This window comes from Pavona decussata, unplaced genomic scaffold, assembly GCF_977016875.1.
Source record: "Pavona decussata unplaced genomic scaffold, jaPavDecu1.1 SCAFFOLD_53, whole genome shotgun sequence".
Taxonomy (NCBI): domain Eukaryota; kingdom Metazoa; phylum Cnidaria; class Anthozoa; order Scleractinia; family Agariciidae; genus Pavona; species Pavona decussata.
This window is the reverse complement of record NW_028145475.1, coordinates 40953-66519: the sequence shown is the minus strand read 5'-3', so window position 1 is coordinate 66519 and position 25567 is coordinate 40953. Positions and strand designations below refer to the sequence as shown.

The 25567-nt window shown below is 38.1% G+C and overlaps 4 protein-coding genes across 4 annotated transcripts; 3 read left to right on the top strand and 1 right to left on the bottom strand.

The window, feature by feature from the left end:
• Positions 1-482: 482 nt before the first annotated feature.
• Positions 483-1815, top strand: LOC146480250 (5-hydroxytryptamine receptor 7-like). Its single transcript, XM_085109288.1, has one exon. It carries the CDS (start codon positions 751-753, stop codon positions 1768-1770), a length of 1020 nt encoding a protein of 339 aa, XP_084965414.1. The 5' UTR covers positions 483-750; the 3' UTR covers positions 1771-1815.
• Positions 1816-16410: 14595 nt separating this feature from the next.
• LOC146480249 (uncharacterized) lies at positions 16411-17939 on the bottom strand. Its single transcript, XM_085109431.1, is given in 3 exon segments — positions 16411-16932; positions 16935-17530; positions 17642-17939. Coding segments are annotated over 3 exon segments (1416 nt in total).
• Positions 17940-18868: 929 nt separating this feature from the next.
• On the top strand, positions 18869-20571 carry LOC146480248 (adenosine receptor A2b-like). The gene has a single exon (XM_085109433.1). It carries the CDS (start codon positions 18871-18873, stop codon positions 19936-19938), a length of 1068 nt encoding a protein of 355 aa, XP_084965559.1. The 5' UTR covers positions 18869-18870; the 3' UTR covers positions 19939-20571.
• Positions 20572-23169: 2598 nt separating this feature from the next.
• On the top strand, positions 23170-25358 carry LOC146480247 (beta-2 adrenergic receptor-like). The gene has a single exon (XM_085109437.1). It carries the CDS (start codon positions 24128-24130, stop codon positions 25091-25093), a length of 966 nt encoding a protein of 321 aa, XP_084965563.1. The 5' UTR covers positions 23170-24127; the 3' UTR covers positions 25094-25358.
• Positions 25359-25567: the final 209 nt, after the last annotated feature.

The window sequence follows — 25567 nt, the reverse complement described above, 5'->3', positions numbered from 1 at the left end:
CCACTAAACCGAGTTTTGTGGTCTATTTAGCGTCATATTGTATTAACAAAGACCGATGAAAATCTTCAAAAGCAGCCATTTCAGTATACGCATAAAATGCCCAGAAGCCGACGTGGTACGGGTAGAGGCCACCAAAAGCGAGTGAAAATAGATAACGAACTAGTGGTAGATTTCTTGACAATCTTTGTGCGGCGAATATGAAGTCAAAGTTTACTTTGAAAAGTTTCAGTTGTTGAGAATACTTCAAAATTGTTTGTTTTACCAGACAATTAAATCTGAATATCGGAGGCGATTAAGGCCGGTTGCGAACATATGTTTTGCTGAAAACGATCCATTGGGTGCCCTTGAAAGGTGGAGGGCTTGCCAAGATTTTTAATTTTAATTTACTGACTGGTTAACTCATTGAGTTGATGCATTGTTTGCGTTCTATGTTTGCTGCGGGAATTACTTGACCTTCTGGACCCTTCAGGTAAATGACAGCGTTCAACTGAAACTGAATACACTCTGCAAGAGATTAGCAAAATAATTGACGTCGGTAAATCAAAGTTACAACGAGATTCACTAACTCTGGTTGCATATTGGTGTTATTTACGTTAGCAATTCGCACTTTCTTGGGAAACAAATTTTGAAAAATGAGGGCCAATGTTCAGATGTTGCATTCACTGGAATCCTACATCTCATAGATACCTACCCATCTCCTAATGAAGAGTTAACCGGCTACCAAAGCACTGAGTTACAAAGAGCGTACTGATGGCTGGTTCAACTCAGGATGTTTACGTAGTGGCCTCCCTAAGCACTCTCTCAATTCTGATCGTGGCATCGAATGTTTTCGTTTGTTCCTTGGTTTGCTTTAACAAAGCCCCACGATCACACACAAATTGGTTGATAGTGTCACTCGCAGTATCGGACATCCTTACAGGAGGAGTGTTACTACCTGTTCTTCTCATCAAACCCTCGTCCATTATACCGAATTATTTGGCTTGCATGATATTACTGTCGGGTGTTGCAAACCTTTGTTCGGTGACGTACGATCGGTATGTAGCCATTATCAAGCCGCTGGAATATCAGTATCGGGCACCAAAGATACTCAAACGATCTGTGATACTGTCGTGGCTCATTCCAGCAATTTACTCCTTGATTCCACTCACGTGGGACACGGATCCTACCCTTAAAATACACAAAGCGTACATTATTTGCCTGCAGTTCTTTGGCATTATCGTGCCGTACGTCTGTATTACGTTTGCTTATGTTCAAATATTCAGACAAGTGCGACGCAGCTCAGCAATGAAGAGAAACTTTGAGTGTCCGCCAGTGCACAAGAATGAAAGAAAACGTTTGTCATCGGATGCCAAAGTGGCGAAAGTGTTTTGCATAGTCTCCGCAGCTTTTACTCTCTGCTGGTTGCCCATTATTTACATCACAACTGCTAACACTGTATTAAACCGATTTGATATCATCCCCGATGTGTTGCCTACCGTTTCGTTTTTCACCATCGCCACCGGTTCGCTGGTAAATCCACTAATTTATGCTTTCCTTAAACCGGATTTTAAGATGGCCATTCGGAATTTCCTTCCTAGGAGAACTCGCTCGGATACTCACGAGTCCTCCAATGGTTTTCTTGCAATTGTTAAGTGGGGCAAAGAAAAAAGCGAAGTGTCGTTACCAGAAACATTGGCAAAAACCAAAGACAGTTCGTGTTTCAGCGTGAACATCGAAGCAATCAGTTATAGGCTTAAGGAGGCTAGTGAGTCAAGGCTATCAGTGATTTAGTTACATGCCAAGTTATGAAATCTGAAAAAATCAATGTAACTGGCAAACTGGCAAAACATAAAAAACCTTTGGAAGTAGTAGAGAAAGGGGAACACATATTATGAGCGGAAGCCGTTACTGTATAGACGAGAATCTTTGCTGAATTAATTCTTTACATTTTGCCTCATTAGCAGATATCAAACAACAAACTATGAACAAACGGACATCGTAAACTAAAACATGTTACTCTTGGTAATATTGTAAATATTAGTATGATATGCTGAAATTCCTCGATTAGTTTTCAAAAACTATGAAATATGCAAATAATGTATAGCTGGGTGGCATACACTCGTTGCCGTAAGAAAAGGCCGTTATCCGGGTGTATCGTGTGACGATGAATTAACGGAGTCAAAGAGTGGTCTCGACGTTTCTCCATAAGCCAGTTACTTTCAAGAAAATAAAATTATAATTGTTATTTTAATTATAAACCTTGTATTACGAGGAAAATCTTCGGGGCAATTGTTATTAAATTTGACCACTAAATACGTCTTTCCCTCTTGTTTCTCTTGCTAACAAGAACCACGATAAGCTGTCACACCTTCGATATAACATTGAGGGAGTGGAGATAAAACGTCTGCGAAGTAGTCAGGGATTGTTTTTATTCAAAATGCACGCATTTTGTTTCAATTAGTTCTTCCTAAGGGGCGGGGGCGGGGGGTAACTCTTCGAGGACGGGTAACATTGGCAAGATGGATGCTGACCAAACTGTGAGCATGGATGCCTCTTGGTGTCTGTACCCGTATGTTTTCATATTTCCCTCTTTTAATCTACCTTAAATCTCTTCATATTTTTTTAAAAATATCTTTATCAAGAAAATTCAATGTTTCTCCTTGTGAAACAAAATAATTTGAACAGTTTGTCCATTCAAACACAGCAAGGAAATCTCAAATTTCAAATCTATTTTACTAGAAGTTTGACCCAACTAGCATACGATCTCATAAGCATTGATTTCCTTTAATTCCAATCGTGCTGATATAAAGGATGACTGCAATCCCAGATAAAAACTTTGAAACAGTTTGAATTCGAACGGGTCTCACCCCATTCCACTTTTCAAGTAATATATCAAACACGAGATACAGAGTTTTATCACATATCAAACATCGAGAACGAACTTCGAGGTTTTTGATAATGTGATGAAACACTGTGACGAGTGTTTGATATAACTTCTCAAACAAACTGATCTTGAAGGAGAAATTAAGGATGCAAAAACGAGGAGTTTTTCATCAGATATCCAAACACGTCACGGTGCATGATTTCCTTTGTCTTTGGCTTTTGAATTATTAATGAGTTTGAGTAAGTAGTTTCATCCGCAAAACAATTTACATTCAAACAACGGTTACGATGAAACAACCTGATTGAGTGGTGGAGCGGAATGTTTCAAGGAATTTTGACCCGGAATGTAACTCTCTTAAAGCAGTAAGATAAGAAATAGAAAAAAAAACTTTGCAGAAATCGTCGTAAATCTTGTTTACATGTTTTCATTGCAATATAATTAATTATTTACTAGTAAGTGAATATTCTCAGTGAATGCGGAGAAATAAAGTATTCTGTGATCATAAAGTACCGTTGACTCAGGAAGCATGAAGGATTTTGTTTCGTCAGATAGAATTCTTTCTTTGTGAAAAGAGACAAAAACAGTCACGAGTTGAAAGTGCGTAAAATACTCCAGACAGCTATTTCACGTTATAAATCCCATAGGCTTAGATTTGAAACGAAAAAAAAATTATTCATTAGAAATGGGCATAGAATTCCGTTCCAAATATGCTTTTTCTATCGACCAGCGATTGGTTCCATTTTCTAATCCATATTCATGACCAAAAGTGCCGAATTCTCGTCAAACCGGGCAGCTACTTGGCGAGTGAGGACGCGTGAAGGTGACCTTCGCCGTTGAAACTACTGATACGCCAGAAGCACCAAAGACTTAGAAAAATAATATTCGCTCACTAAGACGCTAATGGTAAGTGTCCAAATCCGTTAAATGTTTTCAGTACGTAAAATTCCGTAGTCAGTCGTTTAGAGCGCGTCCTGGAGTTTGGTTTTATTGAAGTTACGGTTCACTCTGCGTGGTTCAGTAAGATTAGAATAGTTCAACAGCACCTTGTAAGAAGAGCTAATCAAGCCTATAACATACAGACGAGTTTACGATAAATAATGAAGTGAATTTAAGGCTTTTCTGCGGCAAGAAACCTTTTTTTCCTAATTTTCCGAAGTGACCACGTGTTGATAGCTTTGTCGACTGTTTTGCATTGAAAAAGCACGAATTCATCAGTATTGGCATCAGTCTCTTGCCTCGAAAAACCCACTCAGGCGAGCTATACTCTTGAAATTAGGGGAAATGTCACTGTCCAAGTTTGTTGGCTGTCTTCACCAACTTTCGATGTGTTGTTATGTTTGTCATGCTGTACAAGGTGGTTTTAACTTTTGAGTATGTGAATGAAATCCAAAAGTGTGGCAATTCAAATGAAAGATACTGAGCAGTACTTTCTTGTGGTGCTGTTTAATATGCTGTACGAGGTAGTTTCAAGTTTTGAGTCTGTGGATGAAATCCTAAAGTGTGACCATTCAAATGAAAGCTACTGAGCAGTAACTTTCTGTGGTGCTGTTTGTTATGCTGTATAAGGTGGTTTCAAGTTTTGAGTCTGTGAATGAAATCCTAAAGTGTGACGATTCAAATGGAAGCTACTGAGCAATACTTTCCTTTGTTTTTCATTACTTAACAAAATTTAAGTCGGAGGTATTCTGAATTTTTATTTTGGGCTCTTCTGAGCTTAAAGAAATACCACATGATAATGATGATGAAGACAAACGTCATTTAAATTTCAAAGTGACAAATTTGTTGATCGAACACAAACTCGCGTCTTTTGTTTGTTTTATTTTCAGAAAGGACGTTTCCACGAGAAAAAACACTGAACAGGAGGAGCAAAAGAAACATAAAAGAGGAGAAAGCACGGAACTGAAGCAAGCGGAAAAAAGATAAGATTTTATTTTTTTTTTAAATATGATGCCTTTGAAAGATGGTGACTGTGTATGACAAGACTATTTAATATTCAATTCAGTAACAGTAAATCGATGATCTGCCTACTAAAATATCGTATGATTAAATTTTGCAACTATCTAACCATTTTGCGAGAGGGCAGATCGGGGGGTGGGGGGAGGGTTAAGCTGATATTTTCAGTCAGAAATGCTGACGCTCGAATAAACGGTCGCATAATTTTGAAAATATACCAGTCACATCTTTAAGGTATTGTTCTGCAGATCGATTAAGGCATTTCTAATGTTAACTCTGAGCGATCAGTTCATACTGACATAGTTGAACGCCACATTTTTCAGTTTGCGATTTCAAATTGTTTTGTGCATAGATTTTCCAACAAATTTAACTTGAAACTTAAGTTAATTTTTTTAAGTAAAATTGGGATATTTTGAAAATGTCAACACCGGCAATCGCTCAGTGTGGTGCTTTTTAGAAATCGGTTAAGTTATATTTCAGTTATATTCTGTTGCCAAGGTTGAGCTGCAAGTTGTTTAAAAGAAAAATTTAAAAATAATGTTGTTAAGAGGACAGGTCGATCAAAAACTGAAAAATTGTTTCTCTATTTTCAAAACAAAAAATGAAATCTGAAGCACACTAAGTCGAAACTCGGAAAAAGGATACCTAAAGATGAGACTAACAATTGCGTTTTATTTCTTTTTATGCCCCTGGGACGAAAATTTCATTTTCCATCTTTTTGCATTTTCGTGTAGAATATGACCTTCTTACTCATGTTACCAAATTTCAATCCTTTACGGCGATTGGAAGTATTTTTTTTTTTTTTAGCCTTTTATTCGAGATTTCACGGCCGCCATTTCTTGGCCTTGTTCCGGAAGTTAACAAGGCTGCTTGGCTCAAATTACAGGAAGTGACGTCATTGGCTCAACACGAAAAATTCCACATGGCTAATTTTCATATGGATTCTACTTCATAAATTGTATTCTGCTGTTATTTAGCTCGCAGATAAATTAGTTTTCAATTTGAAAACATTGATTAGGCATGAGAACTTGAGAAATTCATTCAAAAGCTCCAACAAAAATAACTCGATATTTCAAAAGAAAATAAAGCACTAAAAAAGGGTATACACCAACTAGAAAAAGTATCTTGATATTTTCTAAAATGAAACGAAGCCGCGAACAAATTATCGACGAAGTACAAAGAGTTTGTCTCGATATTCAAAACATCATGAACTTCCAACTTCATTTTCACCAAAAGACGCTTTCACTCGTTAAATTTATATTCGTCCTGTCCTCTGTAACACTTAAGTTATTAGCCTGTACTGACTACACTTGCTAGTTGAACAAGCTCTTTTAAAGCGACATGGCAAGCAAAATAGTTTTCAGCTGTTAAAAGTTAAGTTTATGTTTGGGAATCAAAACCTTAAGAGTTCTTCTATTGGTTAGATCGAAATTGTCATGATGATTATATTTTTTTCTGCTGCCAAACTGTTTAAAAGGTTACCATGTCGCTCTTTTAGTGTACTCCACTTCGCAAATGAAACTTTACTTCAGACAATAACTAGAAAACTTTCTAAAATTCAAGGCCAAAAATTGGCAAAAAGAAAACCTATACTTGTTAATTTTCAGAAAAAGTTTCTTTACGAAGTGGTGTATGCTTTTTTGGCGGGTTTAAATTTGTAGGGGCACTTTTTGAGTTTTTTATATAAAAAAATTTTCAAGGGGTGGCCTGTTGAATTTTTTGCGAAAATTGTTGCCAGGGGAAATGCTGTGCAAATTTTGTCAAATTTTCCCGCCAAAAGACTTAGTATATATAGGAAGAAGAATTTTTGTCACACCTTTAATTAGTTAATTTAAAGATTTTTCTTAATTAATTGACTTATTATATTGAAAAGCATTGTTAAGAGAAAGAAAATAAAGAACACAATGCAACTGAAACAACTGTTTTGATCTTTATTGTCTTCTATTAGCTAATAAAATGACTACTATTTGACATATTGAAATTAATATTTAATTATTTAAATTAAATTAATAATAAAAAAGTTTTCTTGAAATATTATTAACCTGCCTTTATTTACAAAAAAGAAAAACGGCGCATGCGTATTTTGAGCGTCTGTATTTTTTCTAAGTTTTTTGGCGGGAAAATGTAACATTTTCAAACAGAGCATAACAAGTCTAACTACTTAGAATGATAACAAAAATTTTTAAAAAACGGCGCATGCGTATTTTGGGTGCCTCTATTTTTTTTAAGTCTTTTGGCGGGAAAATTTGAGTAATTTGAACGGTGGTTACCATAGGAAAAAACTAAAGCAAAATAAAATGAAGAAGCGCAAACTGTGTCAACTTTTGTTTAAAACATCTTTGAATAAAATGATTATACCAGAAAACGTGTTACAGGAGATTCTCTGATGGCAAAAAAAAGTTTTCTTGGCGATAATAGACTAAATATACTCGGAGTTTTTGTTTTGGCTTGTCCTCAAACTTTGCTTACGACCATTTGTCACGTCACGACAAGGACTACGTCTTTTGCTTACAAACTCAAAACTTTGAAACGTGTTGAAAAAACCTTTCAGCAGTAGTGGCCATGTTAAACGTTTAGAGTTGTCTTCGAGTTTAATTTGGCACTTTGTCGTCTGAACAGCAGTATGCCATCGCGATACAGTTGTAAGCAAAGTGAGTACCGTGCAAATTGTCGCTAGCTTATTGATACAGTGCAACATAGATAAAAATAATTTCAAAGTACAGTTAACGCAACGAAAACGATTCAAACCGCAAGTTTTAAAGTAGAAATCACAAAAAGGGTTGATTGCATTACCGCTATGTTGGTGCCAAAACAAAAGAAAATTGTTCACATAGTTTACATAAAGATGGAAGTTAACTCCCAGGAGAAAAATCTTATTGTTCCTAACCACCAACATGGCCGCCATGACGTTACGTGTAATCAACCTATTGCTACCGAATAATTTCATGAAACGTTTCCAAGAAAATCCAAGAAAGCTCGTTTATCAACCAGAGGGCAAAATCAGTAGCTTGAAATTTGTAGTTTTCCTTTGTTATTGCTTAAACCACTGAAGGAAGGTTAAAGAATTGACTTTTTCGAAATATGTTAATTTGTGTAGGGAGAGAAAGAACGCAGAAATTTTAATAAATTATCACAGCTTTGCATTTTATTTAAACTAGCCAACACGCGAGATTCCTTAAATTCCGTGAAATTCCTTGAATTATCTGTTTTGAACTAACCGGCATTTGCTACAATCGACTAACAACTTCCCAAATTTCAAATTGAAAAACTTTTGGTTATTAGCAGGTAAAATTTAGTAGAAGAATTTAGTAAAAGTAGAAGAATTTTCATGAGCTGAAACTTCCACGGGAAAAAATCAAATGTAAATCTACTGATGTCTAAGGTGGGAGATCTCGGTTCCTTTCAGTAAAAACTTAAACTGAACACAAACGGATGACCCCCCCCCCCCCCCCCCCCCACCGATTGGCTGTGTTATTAAAAAAAGGACATATTGCTAAAAAGTTGGTAAGATAACAAAAGATAAAGAGAAGTTGTTGGTCCTGAATGAATTGGCCGGTCGTTTACATTTTCACTGGGAAAATCAAATTTTGGTTTATAATAACTGCAAACTGAAAGAAAGGAAAAATTAAAACCCTGACGGAACAATTCAAATTTTCGTTCAGAAAACCCATCCCAAGTGACCTTAAAATCCTTACAGAAACTGAAAAGTATGCAAAATCTGACTGAAAGCAGGCAAAATTGAAATTCATTTACATGCAAGTTTAAGCAAGTGTGAACAGACAAATGGCCTTACACTTAAACTGACATAGCAACTCTAATTTTTAAATTCTCGAGTAGTGAAAACTAACATGTAATCTTTATAAACAACGGCGATTTAAACTTGAACGAACTCGCGACTGAACACTTAGCAATCGCATCTCTGAACTTTAAAGCTTTCCTGAAAACTGAACACGCAGAATTTAAACAAAAAAATCAATTTCAATGGGGAATCTTGCCTAGACCGACTTATGCACACCTTACTGAAAACTAGCAAAGAAACAATATTTGTATTAATAAAAACTTAAAATAGCTTAACATTTTCACTTCAAAATTGAGTACCACAAGCTTGCATCCCTTGTCAAAACAATACAAATTGCTAGAGATTTTACAGAACCTTTATCGACCGTGAGTTTTTTCTTACTTTTAAGTAAGAAAAATTATTTCAATCTGAACTAAATAAAAAAGTTAGGTGAAAACTGCCAAACAGCCCTCAAGCTATCGCTGAGAAATCAGTCATAGCGTTTCTCGATCTATTGCTTGTGCAAAGGTGGAAAAAAATCATACAAGAACGACATGATGATTTGATCAAGTAAACAAACACAATTCTGTCGTATACACTTTAATGAAAATAAACAATCAGCTTAATGTTTTGTAGGCATAATCACTTCTTTTCGCAAGTCTTGTTAAGTCGGATTTTATCATCAAAGTCATTGCAGAAAATGGTGAATCATATTTAATTTTAGACAAAAACAAATGAAGTGGCTGATAGTTTTACGGGGGAATGCTGAAGTGTGGCCATTCCGAACAGCACTTTCCCTAGATGCTGTTTACAATACCGTTCAGTTCAAAAATTTTTGATGCGCAATTTCAATTTTCATTCTCTCTCCTTAAAACTCCTGATAGCCGAGAGTTCTTTATATCTCTGGTTGCACTGTATCTCAAACCTTGTACTCTATTTTAGTTTTCAATTCGTGTGGCATAACCGTGAGTAAATACGATAAACCCTTTTTGCGCTTCTTCAAGTAAAATTATTTTCTCTACCCCTACTTGCATTGCTTGCTCTGTTACGGAGGTGATCATCTCTGTTGCTTGCTTGAATCTGACATCTGAAAGTTCCTTGGATCCTTTTTAGAAAGAAAACAAAAAAAATATATCAATAACTAAATGTATTAAGACAAAGACAGTATTGTAATAAAAAGCTAAACTGTTTTGAGATGTGTTGGGTCGGCAATTTAAGTGTGTCTCAGTTTTATACGCCCTGTATACAATGAATGTCAGATCTATAATTTGGTTATTCCGTGTTGCTAGTTTTAAAAAGAACTGGTAATTGTATCAAAATGAACAGGACAATGGCAAAGTCCTCTGCTACCTCCTTGCCTTTTTGTCTAAGGTCGCGTTTGATTGACCACATTAGTTTCGAATTAAACGAAATAACCTCTATGTTCCTCTCGTTCGGTAAATTTTGGGAGACGAATCTACAAAAGTCTGCTTCTGCACGATATTCAAGACCCATTATTTGTCCCGGTAACTCAAAAAAGAATTTTTGAAAAGAATTTTGCGGTATTCTCTGTCTGGTAAAGGGTCGAACGCACACTAAGGCTGCGTTCGGTTGACCGTATTCCGGAATAAGAATAAGCAGAATAGCTACTAGATTTCTCTTTCTAGATATATTTAGGAAGACAGTTTTGCAAACTTTCACTAATAAACGATAATTTAAACGTCATTTTGAATTCCAGTGACTCCAAAAACCTGTTATAAGGGATTTCTAGAAATCATTGTATGTATTCCTATTCAGGAATAGCGTCAATCGAAGTGATTTTGTTTAAACACCCTAATAATGACTCGCCAAGGAGTACTTAGAAATCTATCTATTAAAAATAACCAACTCACCTCTTTAGACAGTAATTTCTATGTTTAGGCGCCTTTCGTGACTTCTCATCCCTCGCCTGAAATTAACCTAGAGAGAAAGAGTTTAATAGAGGATCAGCGACTGGAAGTGAAGTGAAGGGACAGTTATGAAACACACGATCTCTTTACTCTTTTTCAGAGGTAAAGGTCAAGTCGTGAGCAGTCAGACCAAAATTAAAAGCGAAAAGTGATTTCCGGGGCATAGAAAAAGTAGGAGTATTACTTCTCCACACTGGATGAGATTAGAGTCCCTAGCAGAGTTAACGCATACATTTTGTTCGATTTTAGCTAACAGTTCGCTGAGCTGGTACCCATTTATATACCCGGGTAACATGACAATGCAGATGACAGAGGCATGATTCCTAAAGCCATCTAAGGGGAACTTGTTTTGCCTACAAAAAGTTTTGTATTGCCTACAGAAGGTCGTTGGTTCATCAACAATAACCAAGGTTCATCTTAAGTTAGGAGAACTTCAATAAATTTGAGCCAACGACCTTATGGTCAAACCCCCCCCCCCCCCCCCCCCTCCACGCGTTAACCCATTGGACTCCTACTGAACACCGGCCAAAACACGCCTGGATGGGACCATGGTCTTTGTACGACGTGTGACGTCATCACTTTAAATACCGCCCCAAGATGTTTTGATAACCAGCGTGAATCCTTAAAATCGAAGATACGTTTTATTATAATTAGTTGAATAATTCAGTGCACTTGTTCTAGAATTTGTTATCGAGATAAACGATACTCAATGCTGCAATAAAATATAGCCCACCACAAACGTCTTATTCAGCAATAAATGAACAACACTAACTGTAGCAGGAACAAACTTTAATAGTTTCGTAATGTGGTTCTGGATGTTTAAATTGTGGATTCTGTAAAACCCCCTCAGCATGCAGTATCTCACTTTCATACCACGAAAAGTGGGTTTTAAATAAGCTTTAAAATATTTTCATGCACTTTGCTCATGGGTAAATAAGCAAACATTAACTAGTTCCGAGCTCTGGGTGGCTCTTAGTTATCAGAGCTGAATCTAGTAGAACATCAACTTGCATCATAAGTTTTATAAATTCTTCCGGTAGTAAAACACAATAAAGGAAATTACCTGGAGTAGGACGAAGTAGCTTTCGAAATTAAATTTCAAAGTTGACGAGGATTCTTCAGCGTCAACAACCCAGCGTCCACGTGCTCCAGCAGATTTCTAGAGTTTCTTCGATGTACGACGAAGATTTTGTCCTTATGTACTTTTCTCCGGTGTTTTCCTCCACCATATGGGACATCATTAGGCATTTAGCGCGGCAAAAACCACGAAAAAAAGGCAGGAAAACTCCCTTTACAGAGCAATATTTTGCTCTTCACATTAACGGTCACCGGATCAGGTTAAAGGTGAGAGATAAATTTTAGCATATAATTTGCAATGCAGATAAACATTTCATAAAGGTGCGGAAAGATACGAATGGAAAACGTTTTTGTATCTCATGATAAATTATATTTGCAGTAAGTTAAGACTGTCTCAACTGCGAGCAGCTGAATAAAAATTCCTGTGTTAAAAGCAGTTCAATGTTTAAAATGTCAAATAAATCGTCTCCTTACTGAGAAAAAAGAAACATTGTTGCGAGCATCATATTCACAAAATCGTCCCTGTTTACTTTTATGCTTTTTCAATTTGGAACACAGCAATGTGGAGTACAGAGCGTCAAGGTTCTTTGCGCACAAACGTCGAGAAAACAGTCTCCGAGACATTGAAGTTCACGAGGCCTTTTTAAATTTCGTGGCAATGTTCTCAAAGCAATAACAGCTAGAATGTCTCAGTCAAGGATATTTGGGAGTATAAAAGTGCTATTTAATCAGTCCCTCTAGTCATCTGGCAGAGACGCTTGAAGGCCTTGTAGTATCACAATTAATTTACTGAAACACGCCTTTTTTCAATTTGTCAGCAGAAGTTTGTAAAGTTACTTTGCCGCCCAGTGGCACTTTAACATCATCTTTTGTCTTTACTGTAGTTCACGAAAAATGCCTAAAAAGCAACTTGATTTCGACATACCTTTATCCTTCCAATTTCTTCTTCCCTTTCCCTTAAGAATAGAAAACGCTTCTCTTCTCGATTTATTTAGCAAACTCTTTTCTCTCTTCGGCAAAACACAGCTGAATCAAGTGCTTTTTGTTTCCTAACGGAAGTCTTCCTTTGTGACGTAACAAAGGAGGAGAAACGCGCGCGCGCGAAAATCGGCCAATCAGATTCCTTTGTAGCCACGTGATGTGAGCGCCGCGCTGAAATTTGAGTTTGGGCCCAGGTTGTTAACAAATATACAACCTGTTTACTACGTTTGCACAACAACTTGTTTTGCGACAGGCGCTTGTAAACTAGAAGGTGTAAAACGGAATGACTTTTGATTTAACATTGTTACATAGCACGCCGTTAACTTTTAACGAAGCAGTTTAATAATTCATCAAGAGAAAACAAAGAAAATCACTACCTTGGTTTGGACATGTGATCCTAATTACCATAAAATTTTGTCAACTTTATCCTTGAATTTCTCCAAGAATTATTGATTATTTGAGAAGCCATATCAAACACTCGAAAGTGTGTTTCATCAGATATCCAAACACCTCGAAGTCGTTTAAAAAAACTCGGCGCTTCTCCGTGTTTGGATATCTGATGAAACACTCTTCTTCGTGTTTGATATATTACATCTAAAATTCAAGTTATTGGAATATCTCAAGGTGATCTGCTATTTGGCAAGGTTTTGTCTATACCGCTCTTTTACATGCAGAGAGAGCCCTGGGGATGAGTTTGAGATCGCCGCCGGATGTTGAAATTGATGATCTCGATCCCAGGCTCTTTGCCAAGTTGGGATGATGTCATCCGCCCCTGCAAAATCTGCGGAGGTACCAGATACGCGCCCCAAGATCCATCCGCTGATCGATCGACTGTCCCATACAATCTCGACTCCAATCTGTAATAGGAGTCCGTTCTTTCTACGTCGAACGCAATTATTCTTTTGTTGATGTTGTTGTTTCTGTTGGCAGACAAAGCTTTTTGGGTTTTGAAATTATATCAACTTCGCGTGATAATTACCCTAGCTTCGTGTCTTTCTGCATGTTTAGTCTGTGAGCCGGCTCTCTTTTGAGGCCTCACGCACGTTTGGCGAAGTCGGGAGGGGGAACTAGGAACCCTCCAAGCGAGGCATCTCGGCGAGAAGAATGGGACGACAGAAGGGAAAATTGAGTCTCTTAAATTTTTGTTTTCCCACCTCAAGCGCTTTGGACCCCATTGTGAGCCGTCTCGAAGGCTACTTTTTGACATTGGCAATTTTATAAATTAAAGAAGGTTCGATATTAGCTATGAATTTTCTTTTGAGCTCAACATTTTATGGGGCTTTGTTTGTTTCCGACGAACGTTGAGATAAATGCTGTTTTTATTATTATTATTATTATTATTATTATTATTATTATTATTATTATTATTATTATTACTACTACTTACAGCACAAAGAGCTCTTAAACAGAAAGGAAACTAAACAGATGTTGTCTTTCATACCCTCTATTTTTATTCGACCTCCACTGGCTTCCAGTTTCCGAGCGAATTAAATTGAAAATAATTCTGCTCACCCACAAAGCTCTTCCCCAACAGTCCCCCATCTACATACAAGACCTGATACGCCGCTATTCAACTTCAAGAACGCTCCGGTCGTCGTACGCATTTCGCCTGTGTCATGTCAACTATAATCTAAAGTCGTATGGCTCCATGGCTTTTGCTGTTTCGGCCCCAAAACTCTGGAACAAACTACCTGTCGACATCCGTTCTTGTGACAATTTAAATCTTTTTAAACGTAAACTTAAGACTCATCTTTTTTCGAATTATTTTAAACAGATATGATTTTTTAAAACTTTGTAAAGCGCTTAGAACAGAACTGGATAAGCGCTATATAAGTAGTTGTTATTATTATTATTATTATTATTATTATTATTATTATTATTATTATTATTATTATTATTATTATCATTATTATTAGTAGTAGTAGTAGAAGTAGTAGTAATAGTATTATTATTATTATTATTATTATTATTATTATTATTATTATTATTTCAACTTAGTAATACGTAGTAATGATTCTTGCGCGTGAGACTTGGACAGGGGAACCAGAAAATCGATACAGTAAACACCAACATTCAAGAACTTATTTTTTCAAGGTATGCCTGGATAAGTCTTCATCTAGTTATTGTAAGGTTCTTATATAACATCTTAACTAAACAAGCTTTATCACTATGGTATCAGGGGCATCATTAACTTATCCACCATTAGTAAGATCTCATGTGGTGTACCACAAGGCTCTGTTCTTGGTCCTTTGTTATTCCTAATTTATATCAATGCATGATTTTTACAACTCTTCAGGGAAATTCTCGTTTTACCTTTTTGCAGATGACACAAATTTGTTGTATGTCGACAAAAATCTTAAATCTCTTGAAAAAACGGTCAATAACGAACTAGTTAAAGTCTCGGATTGGCTCAATGCAAATAAGCTAACAGTAAATGCTACAAAATCAAACTTTGTTATCTTTCGTCCTTACCAACGTAAGATGGACCATTCGGTCAATATTCAAATGTTTGATAATAGTAATCACTTTCTTACTTCCCTTGAGTGTAAGAACCATGTAAAATATCTAGGTGTCTTACTGGACAGTCATTTGAGCTGGAAATACCACATTGACAATTTAACACCAAAAATAAGTAGAATTATTGGAGCTAGTTATTGCCCGTCTAAGGCACCTCGTCCTTAGTTTTCTTAGGCACCTCGTCCTTAGCTTTTACCGCTCTTTGATACTACCCTATCTGTCCTATGGTTTGGCTGCTTGGGGCCAAGCTGCCCAATCCCATCCAGAGAAAATCCTCCTGCTACAAAAACGTGTCCTTCGGTTGATGTATTTCTCTGAACCCAGAGCGCATGCGGTGCCTTTATTTACCTCCTCCCTTTAAATATGTTATAGGTTGAAACAGTTTCCTCAAAAATGTTCGACGTCTCATGTTTAACTGTTCCCACTAACATTAATAATCTTTTCATTAAAGCTAATGAAAAGCATAATCATGAGACCAAGTTCTCTTTCTCCGACAATTTTATATTAACCCATCGAGACTGAATCAAAACCAAGCTTCTTTTGCTAGGTTCGATGCTAAGCTTTGGAATTCCATTTGCAATGAACTTCGTCAACTCCCCAAGAGAGCTTTCAAAAAACACGTCAATGACATGTTATTCTCGTAATTAGAGGCCGAGGACGATTATGATGAATCGCCCATACTGCTTCAAAAAATAGCGAACTATCGGACGGACACACAGTTTAATTTATAAAGGATACTGAAAATCTTATTTGGTTTAGTTTCGCAGCTAAATTTACTTGTTACAAGTGGTTGATTTTGTAAATGTGATTTATTTACGTTATTTATCACTGACTGCTGTACCCCTTATCTCCGCCCGCCTCGACTAGCACCTACTATTTGCGGGTTGAAATGGACCTTATGTAAATGAAAGTGTAACATTGCCCGGTTGTTCGAAAGCCAATTAACGCTAACCCCGATTAAAAGTTAACCGAGGTTTCCATTTCGCTTGTTAAAAATGTCTTAGATAGCAAATTTTAAGCTTAAAGCAAAGAAAAGGCTTACTCAAAACTGAAGGACAAAAATCTTATTTACCACAATACCAACGTCAAAGAAATGTTTATTTCAGAGCGTGACCAAGACCGTGACACAAGGGAAGGAAAGGAGTTGTCTATAACTTTCTCGCAATCTGATTGGTTTATTTCCCAAAATGAGCGTTTCTGATTGGCTAATTACAACAAGAGAAAACTACCACAAAAATTCTGAGCAAAACAACTACGAAGCTCAACGTTCATTCATGAAAATACAACTTTTACTGTTCATTTACTGCAAATATTCAAGCAGAATTATAATGACTTTGCGGCAAAACATACACATTGGCATTTGCAATGGTACAGCCATGAAAAAAGCCATTTGGGAAGGCCATAGCACTGGCGTTTGTGGCAGAGTATGAAATCGAACTCGATGCTGGCGTCACTGGAACGACTGCTGTACTCGCTTGTTTACTAACTAGAGCATTTGAGAGGATGTTGGAGCAGTTCTTCAACCGGTTTACAGATGGTCTGGTGTTATAACTTGAAATGCTTTGCTCGTTTGCATGACCGGAGATGGACATGATGTGGCGTGAAGGAACGTTGGCGTTTGACCATAGTGTGATGGCGGTTGCTCGCACCGAGTGGTTAGTGTACTTCTGGGACAGTCCAGCGCCAAGGGAGATTTCTTTCATCATTGTTGCAAGTGCATTCACTCCGAGAGGGCTGTTTTCGTACCAGATCATATCGGATTCTTTGGCTTTCGACGACGGTCGTTGGAAAAAGGCTTGCTGTTGCGGGTTGAGTTTCTGCACATATTTGGACAGGCACCAGACTATGAATCGCCGATCTCTCCTGTTGAGTACAGTCGAGTGAGGCTTTCGTGGCTGTTTTTTTCTGAAATTCCTCCTTGGTGGTTCTTAGTCTGGACACTGTGGACCATTTCAGCATACTCCTGCCCTTCTGCATCTCTCATAAACCTGAAGCTATCCCTTCTGAGCTGCCTTTGACTCTCGCACCCTCGCCGGCACCAAAACAAGGTTATGATAAACCAGACTCGGCGAAGAAGACCCGCAGGATCGTTAAAACTTAGGAATGGACTGCGTTTTAGCTTCTCCATGTCTTCCTTTTGGATGACGGGCTTATGTTTTACGTTCTCTTTTCCTTCTCTACGGTTCAACTTCAGCTTACACTCAAGCATTTTGTTGGACTTCGCAAACAAGGGGTTCTTCGTGATCTTCACCTCCCGTCCGTTGGCTGCGAGATGCCTCTCGATAGCATTCCGTATACCGAGAAGGGACGACCTACTATATTCTTCTCCCTTTTTGGTTCTGGCTTCCGCATAGAATCGTCTGAGGACGTTATCCAAAGATTCAAAGGTCATGGTTAACAAGTTGGAGGGCAGTCTTCGTTCACGGCACCATTCTGCAAGTGCGATGTAAACAATAAAAATTAGCAACATTTTAAGCACATTTTCAAACTGTACGTTCATCTGAAAACATGTTATAACTTTTCCTTTTTTTAAGATGTATTTACCTTCGATTGTGCCAACAATCCACTTTGTATTTTTCTTTGTCCCCTTTGCTTCTGCGTTACTTAATATTGTTGTTAGGTCCTCGTCTGTCAGCAATGCAAAACGAGCATTTTCAGGTTTTGTTTGAGGCCGACATTCAGGTGGGTTTGTAACGCTCTCTTGCCCTTTCTCGATAGTTTCCACACAACGTACCATTTCTTCATCAGTTATATCGTCGCTAATATCAGTTACATCGTCGTCAGATTTAAAGTCGCTAAAAATCTCAAGATTAAAATTTGGGAAAATTGTAGAGTCGTCCATGTTTGAGGGCGAAAAAGCATTGCGTGACAAGTTGACGCGAGCATCGTTGTCTGGACTCTTATCGACAACGGAAAATTAGCCAATCAGATTGCGAGATTAGAAACAATTGTGGTAAAAAAACAAATCGAATGTGGTTTAGCGTTGTCTGCACTCTTATCGACAACGATATTCGTCATCGCAGTGGTCAAAATTTGTTGTGGACTCACTCGGCTGCGCCTCGTGAGTCCACAACATTTTGACCACTGTGATGACGAATATCGTTGTCGATAAGAGTGCAGACAACGCTAAACCACATTCGATTTGTTAATTCGAAAAATCTTTATTGGTTAGTAATTAAACTCGAATCAAAGTTCAGGTTAATCCAGGATTAGCTTAATCGGACTTTGAACAACTTATCCCGGGGCCCAGTTGTTCAAAGCCCGATTAAGCTAATCCCGGATTAACGTGAACTTTGAAGCGGGTTTAATGAATAATTAGTAAAGATTCTCCCAAAGGGTTTTTGTCGGTCAGTTTTGCCGTAGACTTTTCTTAACCTTTAGCTTGAAATTAGCCTTTTAAGCCATTTTAAACGAGCGAGATGAATACCTCGATTACCTTTTAGTCGTAGATTAGCGTTAATCAGCTTTCGAACAACCCGGCCCGTGTCTAAAATGACGAATTTCAGTACGGAGGTTCTTAATCCACTTCAGTGTTCTTTTATGCGGGTGATTACTGTACCAGCAAAGTTAATAACACATGTTTTTTCTTCGTATTACTTTAATTTGGAACGATTAGTGACCTATTTGGCTAACTAACACAGTTAGACCAGTCTGCTCGGATGCCATAGGCGGAGAAGGTAATGATCAGTTTCATGAAGGCAGCTGGTGGCACCTTTTAGTGTGGTTAAATAATTGGTGAAGCAAAACAGCAGCAGTGGCAAAGGACACTAATAATGGCGAGTAACAGGTCTGCGATGGGGGAGGAGGAAGGAAAGCAAATGTGCAGCCTTGAGAGCTGCCTAAACAGAACAAACCTAAATTATACTCCAGAATGTTGTAGTGATCAACACAAGCCGGCGTTTATAGCGGAGAGGGCAAAAATCATCCTTATCAGTATCCATGTGTTTCTGATAATCGTTTCAGTCTTCGGCAACTCTTTGGTGCTTAAAGCTTTTCACAAATTTTCAAGCCTGCGAACGGCGTCCAATGTGATTCTGGTGAGTTTGTGCGCCGCTGACAGTTTGATCGCGATCGCTTACATACCTCGCATTATCCTCATCACTCTTCGTGACGAACCTTGGAGAAATGTTCTTTGCATGGCAAGTGTATGGTTCAGCTTCTTACTCCTTTCAGTCATCATTCTTCATCTCGCGTTGATCAGCGTGGAGCGTTTCATCGCCGTCAAGTTTCCCTTGAGGTACAAAAGCATAGTGACTAATCGCCGAACGCTGATCGCTTCCATTGCGGTATGGCTGTGGGTTTTGGCCGTAACAATCGTCATACCACAAGTCTTACGACTGAACAGCAAGGAAGCATACATTTGCCTTCGACAATCTTTGCATCCATGTTCCGAAACCAAAGAAGGCCGTCCGGAAGAACTACCACCGTCAACCAAAGGGTATCTTACCTTCTTGGTCACGTCCATGCTTGTCATCCCTCTGGTGATCATTCTATGTTCATACGGCTACATCTTCATTGTATCCCACAAGCACAGAAAACAGATCAGAGAACAAGGCAACATCCAAGAAATTATCACCGCCATTAAGCATGAAATGAGAGGTGCTCGTACTCTCGCCATTGTGGTAGTAGTGTGTCTTCTCAGTATCTTCCCTTTGTTGGTCGTGTGGAGCCTCCGTTTTTCCCACGCGCTTCGTGTAAGTCAAAAGCCAGAACTTAAGTGTATAAAATACATTGTTTACGACGTTGCGTTTGGTTTGAACGCCATCTGTAATCCCCTCATCTACGCCTGGAGTAATGAGAAATTTAGAAGCTCATTTCGAAAACTTCTCAAATGCGCTTAGCAAATGAAACATTTTGCAGCTCTGGATGAGGTCAGCTAAAAGCTGTGTTTCATAAAATCCAGAAAAGGTGATCTGTTAGATATCAGGATAGACTGCGCGCGACTCGCGCTTCGAATATCTTGTTCGCGTTCTTCCCCACGGATTCTCGAGCAAGAGAGAGACTGCTCACAGCTAGTCTAACATTAAAAAGGGAAAACTCCCGCTGTAAAGAAGAAATTTTCAAAGTTTTATATGAGAAGACATGGTTAAAACTTGCGCTTTATGCGCAATAAACCACAAACACTCTTACCGGATCAAAGAGGAACTGTTATATTTACCGTCTTGTGCGCAAATTTGCACTTTCTTCAATAGCTAAAGGTTTAGTAATGACAGCTTTCGAAACAAACAGTGCATAAAAGCGTTAGCTCTAAGATTGTGTTTAAGGCAACTGTTTTGCCAAATATCAATTATTTGAGGCTTATGAAAATATACACCGTAACCGTCTAGTATTCATTGTAGTTATCATGTGAGGTTGGCTTCCAAAGGAAGTAAGCGATCTTTATTTGATATGTAAATAAGAAACCAGTCTCTTGTAGTATTACTGAAGAAAATGAGCAGAAGTTATGCCAACTTTTTTCTGTCTGTCACTATAATTTATATAAAAAAAAAAAGTGAACAAAAGCCAAGGCTTGAAATCCTTATTTCTTAGAGGACCGAAGGGCTCTGAGGTTATTGTCGACCATCCATTTGCCGCTTAAAGTTGTGAAAAAATTTTTTTTTAATATAGCGCTGTATCATAAATGGATTTTGCAACCTTGAAATATGTATTTTTTCGATTGAAACAAGTGTCTAGAAGTGTCACTTGAATGTGCCTATATGAATTGCAGATCTCCCCACGCGTACCAACACTGGTACATCTTTTGCCTCATCTCCACATGGTCTTGTTATTTCCCTTGTAAGAGCCTGGTATCGTTCCCGTTTCTATCTCTCTCTCTCTCTCTTTCTTATTGTCAGTTTCGATGTTACTATCAGCGGCAAACGGCATTGGCTATTGATAAGGACTGTTATTGTTGTTTCTGGAAAGTGATATCAGGCATACGGTGATACATCTCAACATGTTTGTATAGTAAAACGCCATGAACATTTCACCTCCTCTCGTGATGAAGGCAATTATGATGATCATTCTAAGACCCATTGCTCAATCCTTGGTTTTAAGTTTTATCAGCGGTTGGCCGAGACGAGTTTCATCTCGGTATTACTTGAGGCGAGCCCGGCACTGGTTAAATTTAGACGTTGTCGTTTAAAAAACGGGTTCAACAACGAGCATGGATGGAAAGATTTTACTTTCGTTAATTCATCATTTTTGCGAATTATTTTTCACATTAATATTCATGCAGCTTTGTGAACCCTCATATGTCACATTGAAATAGAAAAATCGGCTTTTCGATTAGTTAGAAATTTTGTTGTAGGGCGAATTTTGTCGTGACAAATTGCTAGCCCGCCCCTAAAAAGTTGAATTTTTTTATTTTGTTGTGGTGAGTGTATTTACTTTTCCATTGTTCAAACGCGAAACATAGCCTATAGCCGGCAGAGCTCCCTAAATTTATTTTTATGCGTTTAAAAAAAAAAACAGCGTTTATGAATTACAAGAGCTGGAATTCAGCATGAGATTCATTTTAAACTAGGGCTCCCTACGAGCTCGCCTTTCTTTTTCTTTTAATAATTCGCTATGAACACAGCAAAGCCATATATAATTTTATGCCTCCTATTGTTTTGTCTGTCAAGTGAATAAAAAGGAAACTTAATTTGAATTCAGCTAATTTCATAACAAGAAACAAGGAAAAACGAACGATTTTCCAACGTTTTTGGCTTGTTTGACCAAAGGCGCAAACAAGATATTTGAAAATTCAGTAATAAATGGTTGATGCTACCAGGATGCTATAGCGCTGAATTTTTCTGTTTTGCGTTTGCCATCTCGTTATCTCTTGCTTCCAGCCGTTCCCGCTAAATTAGTCTGCGCATGCGTGTCTTAGCCATATTTTTCTGTACCAGCCGTACCACGAATCCTAGCTTTAGAATTCATTTAAATGCCAAGATCAGCTATTACGATTTATAAAACTGAATATATCACAGAATAGCTACTTCTTTGAAAATTTCGTCGAAGAAGGGATTGAAAATACATAACCAGTGTTCAGCGTCATTGCGTGAATCAAAAGGAATACGTAACAACGTGTTGGAAGAGACTGGAAATGAAACAGCTGCGCCAAAATGTCTCACGTTGCAAACGCCATACACTTTATAATGAATACGAGTTGTGATGGGCATTCTTTTTTTCTATAGTCACGTAGGACTGAAAAAAATGAAAACACAATCAGCAGCCCTGCGTGAGCCGAATAAATATTTGAATGAGGAAGACAAACGTTTTGGACAAAAATTGAAACAGCTGCACGAAGAGGGAGGATTAGTTGAGTTTAGATGACAGGAGCGAAGGCGTCTGCTAGGAATATTCGCTTGATAGCTTGTCTGAATAATATATAGCTTGCTAACTTGCAAAACAGGACGGCGAATCCAAACGATCCACATTGGCAACGACAGTTGTATGATTCACATCAAGTCAACGTTCAGTTGTAGTTTTGCATGTAGTAGCGAGATAAAAACTGAACTTACAAAGAAAAACGTGCTTATTTTAGAAATAGAAGGCATTCATCCGATAGCAATCGTTTTCTCGAGGACAATGTTAATGAATGTCCAGTAAAATAAATCCAAAAATGAATAACATTTCTTTTTACAGAGTTTCTCGCCAACCAGGGAGCCTTTTCATCCTTTTTCCTCCCTTAATTTTGCATGAACTGAAATTCAGAGATGACTTACCCCTCATTGTTTTGGCCGAAAAACGAACGATAGGCAACTTCGCTTGGAAACATGTATCCCGGAAATTTGTAAATATAAGATGAAAACACAAGAGTATTTTAAACAAAGGAATGGTTTCTCAGTTCTCTGTTTTCCGCCATAATTTAGCTATTGTTTTTCGTTCTTTTTTTTTTTTTTTCTAGACGACAGTATTTTAACACTGTAACTTGTAAATTAAAGACTTGCGTGCCTCAAGCTTATTTTTGTTGACGTAAAACACTAAACCTGTAGCTGGGCCTCCTAAATTTTGCTTAGTCACAAGCTCTAGCATCCAAAGTCATCTTTCAATTTAACTTAGCGGCTATAACAGTTTGCCAATGATCCGGTCTGTCTTAATAAAATTGCCCCTCGAACACAAAGCCACAGCCGGGAGTTACTCCCTGTTGTTTTGGATGACAAATGAATAAAAAGCATCTTTACTAACATACGAAATGCAAACATGATGAATTTTTTAAAAAAAATGCAAAGAAAAGAAATTTGTTCTCAATTCTACATTTTTCATCGTTTTGACGTTTTTGACCATTTCTTTGAGGTTTTATTAAAACTTCTACAAATAAAACGTGTCTGTGATGTTTAATCTGTCCATTGCACATGTAAGCTAACTGAACCAGGCGACAGGTGACTAAGTATAAGTCATCGTTCCGTCGATTCAGACAAACAAGATCGCCAGATTTGGGATCTAACGTCGCAAACTTTGACGGCTGATGGCTATGGCATTGTTGATTATATAAAAATTCAGTTCTCAATTCCATTTTTGAACTTGTTCTGCCTTGGCCAGTCATCTTTTAATTGTTATTTAAAAAAAGAAGGCTTTATTATGACCGCATGATTCATATAACTCCATTTTTGCATGCAAGGGTTAATTGCTTTTTTTTTTTAATCAATATTTACTTATTGAAATGCGAATCATTTTAAATGGATATAAATTGAAAATGGAAGCTAACCGATGGGATGTCACTCTCTCGAAGTGGAGCCTTTTTATGACGAAATTTCACTGTTCACTGGAATCATTCGACAATAACAACGATCTTTGATATACTGAAATTACAAAGTCGACATGTACTAAAAAGTATAAATTCATCCCAGGAAACTTCGTCGTTCCTGTGTAATCAAAGGGAGAAAAGCCGAGGAAGCTTTGTTATCCTTTACGACTGCTTTGCTTTCACAAATTTAAAACAACTGTCCCCACGTACTTGATCATTGCTGCGATATCAAGGAAGGAAGCTAGACTGATTAAGTAAACAATTTCAAAGTTTGAAGCTACCTTGAAGAGCTTTCCAAAGCACCTCTTCCGTTAAGTATGAATTCAACTGGCCTCTTAGATGGTCGCCTTAAACGCGATATTCCGACCGGAATGAAAGTTGGCTCCGTTTCCATGCACGCTGTCCTCATACTTGGCACTTTTTTCGGCAACTGTCTCGTCATAAGAGCGTTCAGCAAATTTACAAACCTGCGAACGGCGTCTAACAGCATCCTGGTAAGCTTGGCAATGGTGGATCTTTTGATGGTGGTTGTCTTTATTTTGCAGGTCATAAACATCCTTCTCCCGACGGCTCTTCACAAACCATGCATCCTAAGGTCGACTCTAAACTTTTCCTTCAATTCCATCATCATTCTTCATCTCGCGTTGATCAGCGTTGAACGTTTCATCGCCGTCAAGTTCGCCTTGAGGTACCGCGCCATAGTGACCAATCGTCGAGCACAGATCGCTTCCATGGCGGTGTGGCTGTGGGGAATTCTTTTTTCGTATGTTTTCCCCGAGCCATTGAAGGAAAGCGGATTTAAAACGTTCGATGAATTTCGTGTAGCCTTGACGCCTTGCTTCTTCCGCCTTTATAATAGAAAAAAACCTTTCATTTTGCATTCAGAAGCCGTCAAAGCCTACCTGATTTTCTTGCTGTTGACATTGTTGGTGTTGCCTATAGCGGTCATTGTGATATCGTACAGTTACATCTTCAATGTTGCTCGCAAGCAGCGAAGACAAGTCATGCAAGAAGAGCACAACTTCCAAGTGGTGACAATGAAGCGTGAGATGAAAGCTGCCCGTACTGTGGCCATTGTTGTGGGCCTGTGTCTTGCTAGTTTCGTACCGTTGTTGGTGATATTGTGGCTCCATGTCTTCACCTCAGTAACAATTAGCCCACGTCAGTTGCACATCGCTTACACTGTCGCGAGTATGAACGCTTGTTGGAATCCTCTCATATACTGCTGGAAAAATCAGGATTTCAGGAGAGGTTTTAAGAGGCTTTTGAAATGCAATCCATAATTTTTATGTTGTTTTGCTAGCTGTGGCAGCGTTAATTTTCCTGTGTCCTGCGGGTGAAACAAGCTTCGCCGGAAAAGGCGTCTGCTCTCGCAGCCTAATTCTCCTGTGCTTGATGTTTATGTGAAGGTGTCAGTGCGTACATCTTTGAAATAACAACGCAAAACCAGGCATTTTAGCGACTTGCAACACTCTTTGTAACAATCGCTAGCGCACAGCTTCATTGTAAATAAGTGTTAGCCTTATGAAATCTGTGCCTAATAAATTATCTATCCACTACCATACTTGAAGGTGGTTCTCCTGGTTCATACAGTTCGAAAAGCGTTACCCCCCCCCCCCCCCCCAAAAAAAAAAGGGAATAAGCATTCAGATAATCAAGGATCTCTTTCTTTTGTCGAAAGTATTATCATCACCGCTATTTCTTCGTGTTTAAGTTTAAATGTAGTTAAATTCAAAAGGTAGCGCAACAACAATTTC

Coding starts and splice junctions, on each gene's coding strand:
- LOC146480250 (XM_085109288.1), top strand. CDS start 751: ATGGCTGGTTCAACTCAGGATGTTTACGTAGTGGCCTCCCTAAGCACT.
- LOC146480248 (XM_085109433.1), top strand. CDS start 18,871: ATGGCGAGTAACAGGTCTGCGATGGGGGAGGAGGAAGGAAAGCAAATG.
- LOC146480247 (XM_085109437.1), top strand. CDS start 24,128: ATGAATTCAACTGGCCTCTTAGATGGTCGCCTTAAACGCGATATTCCG.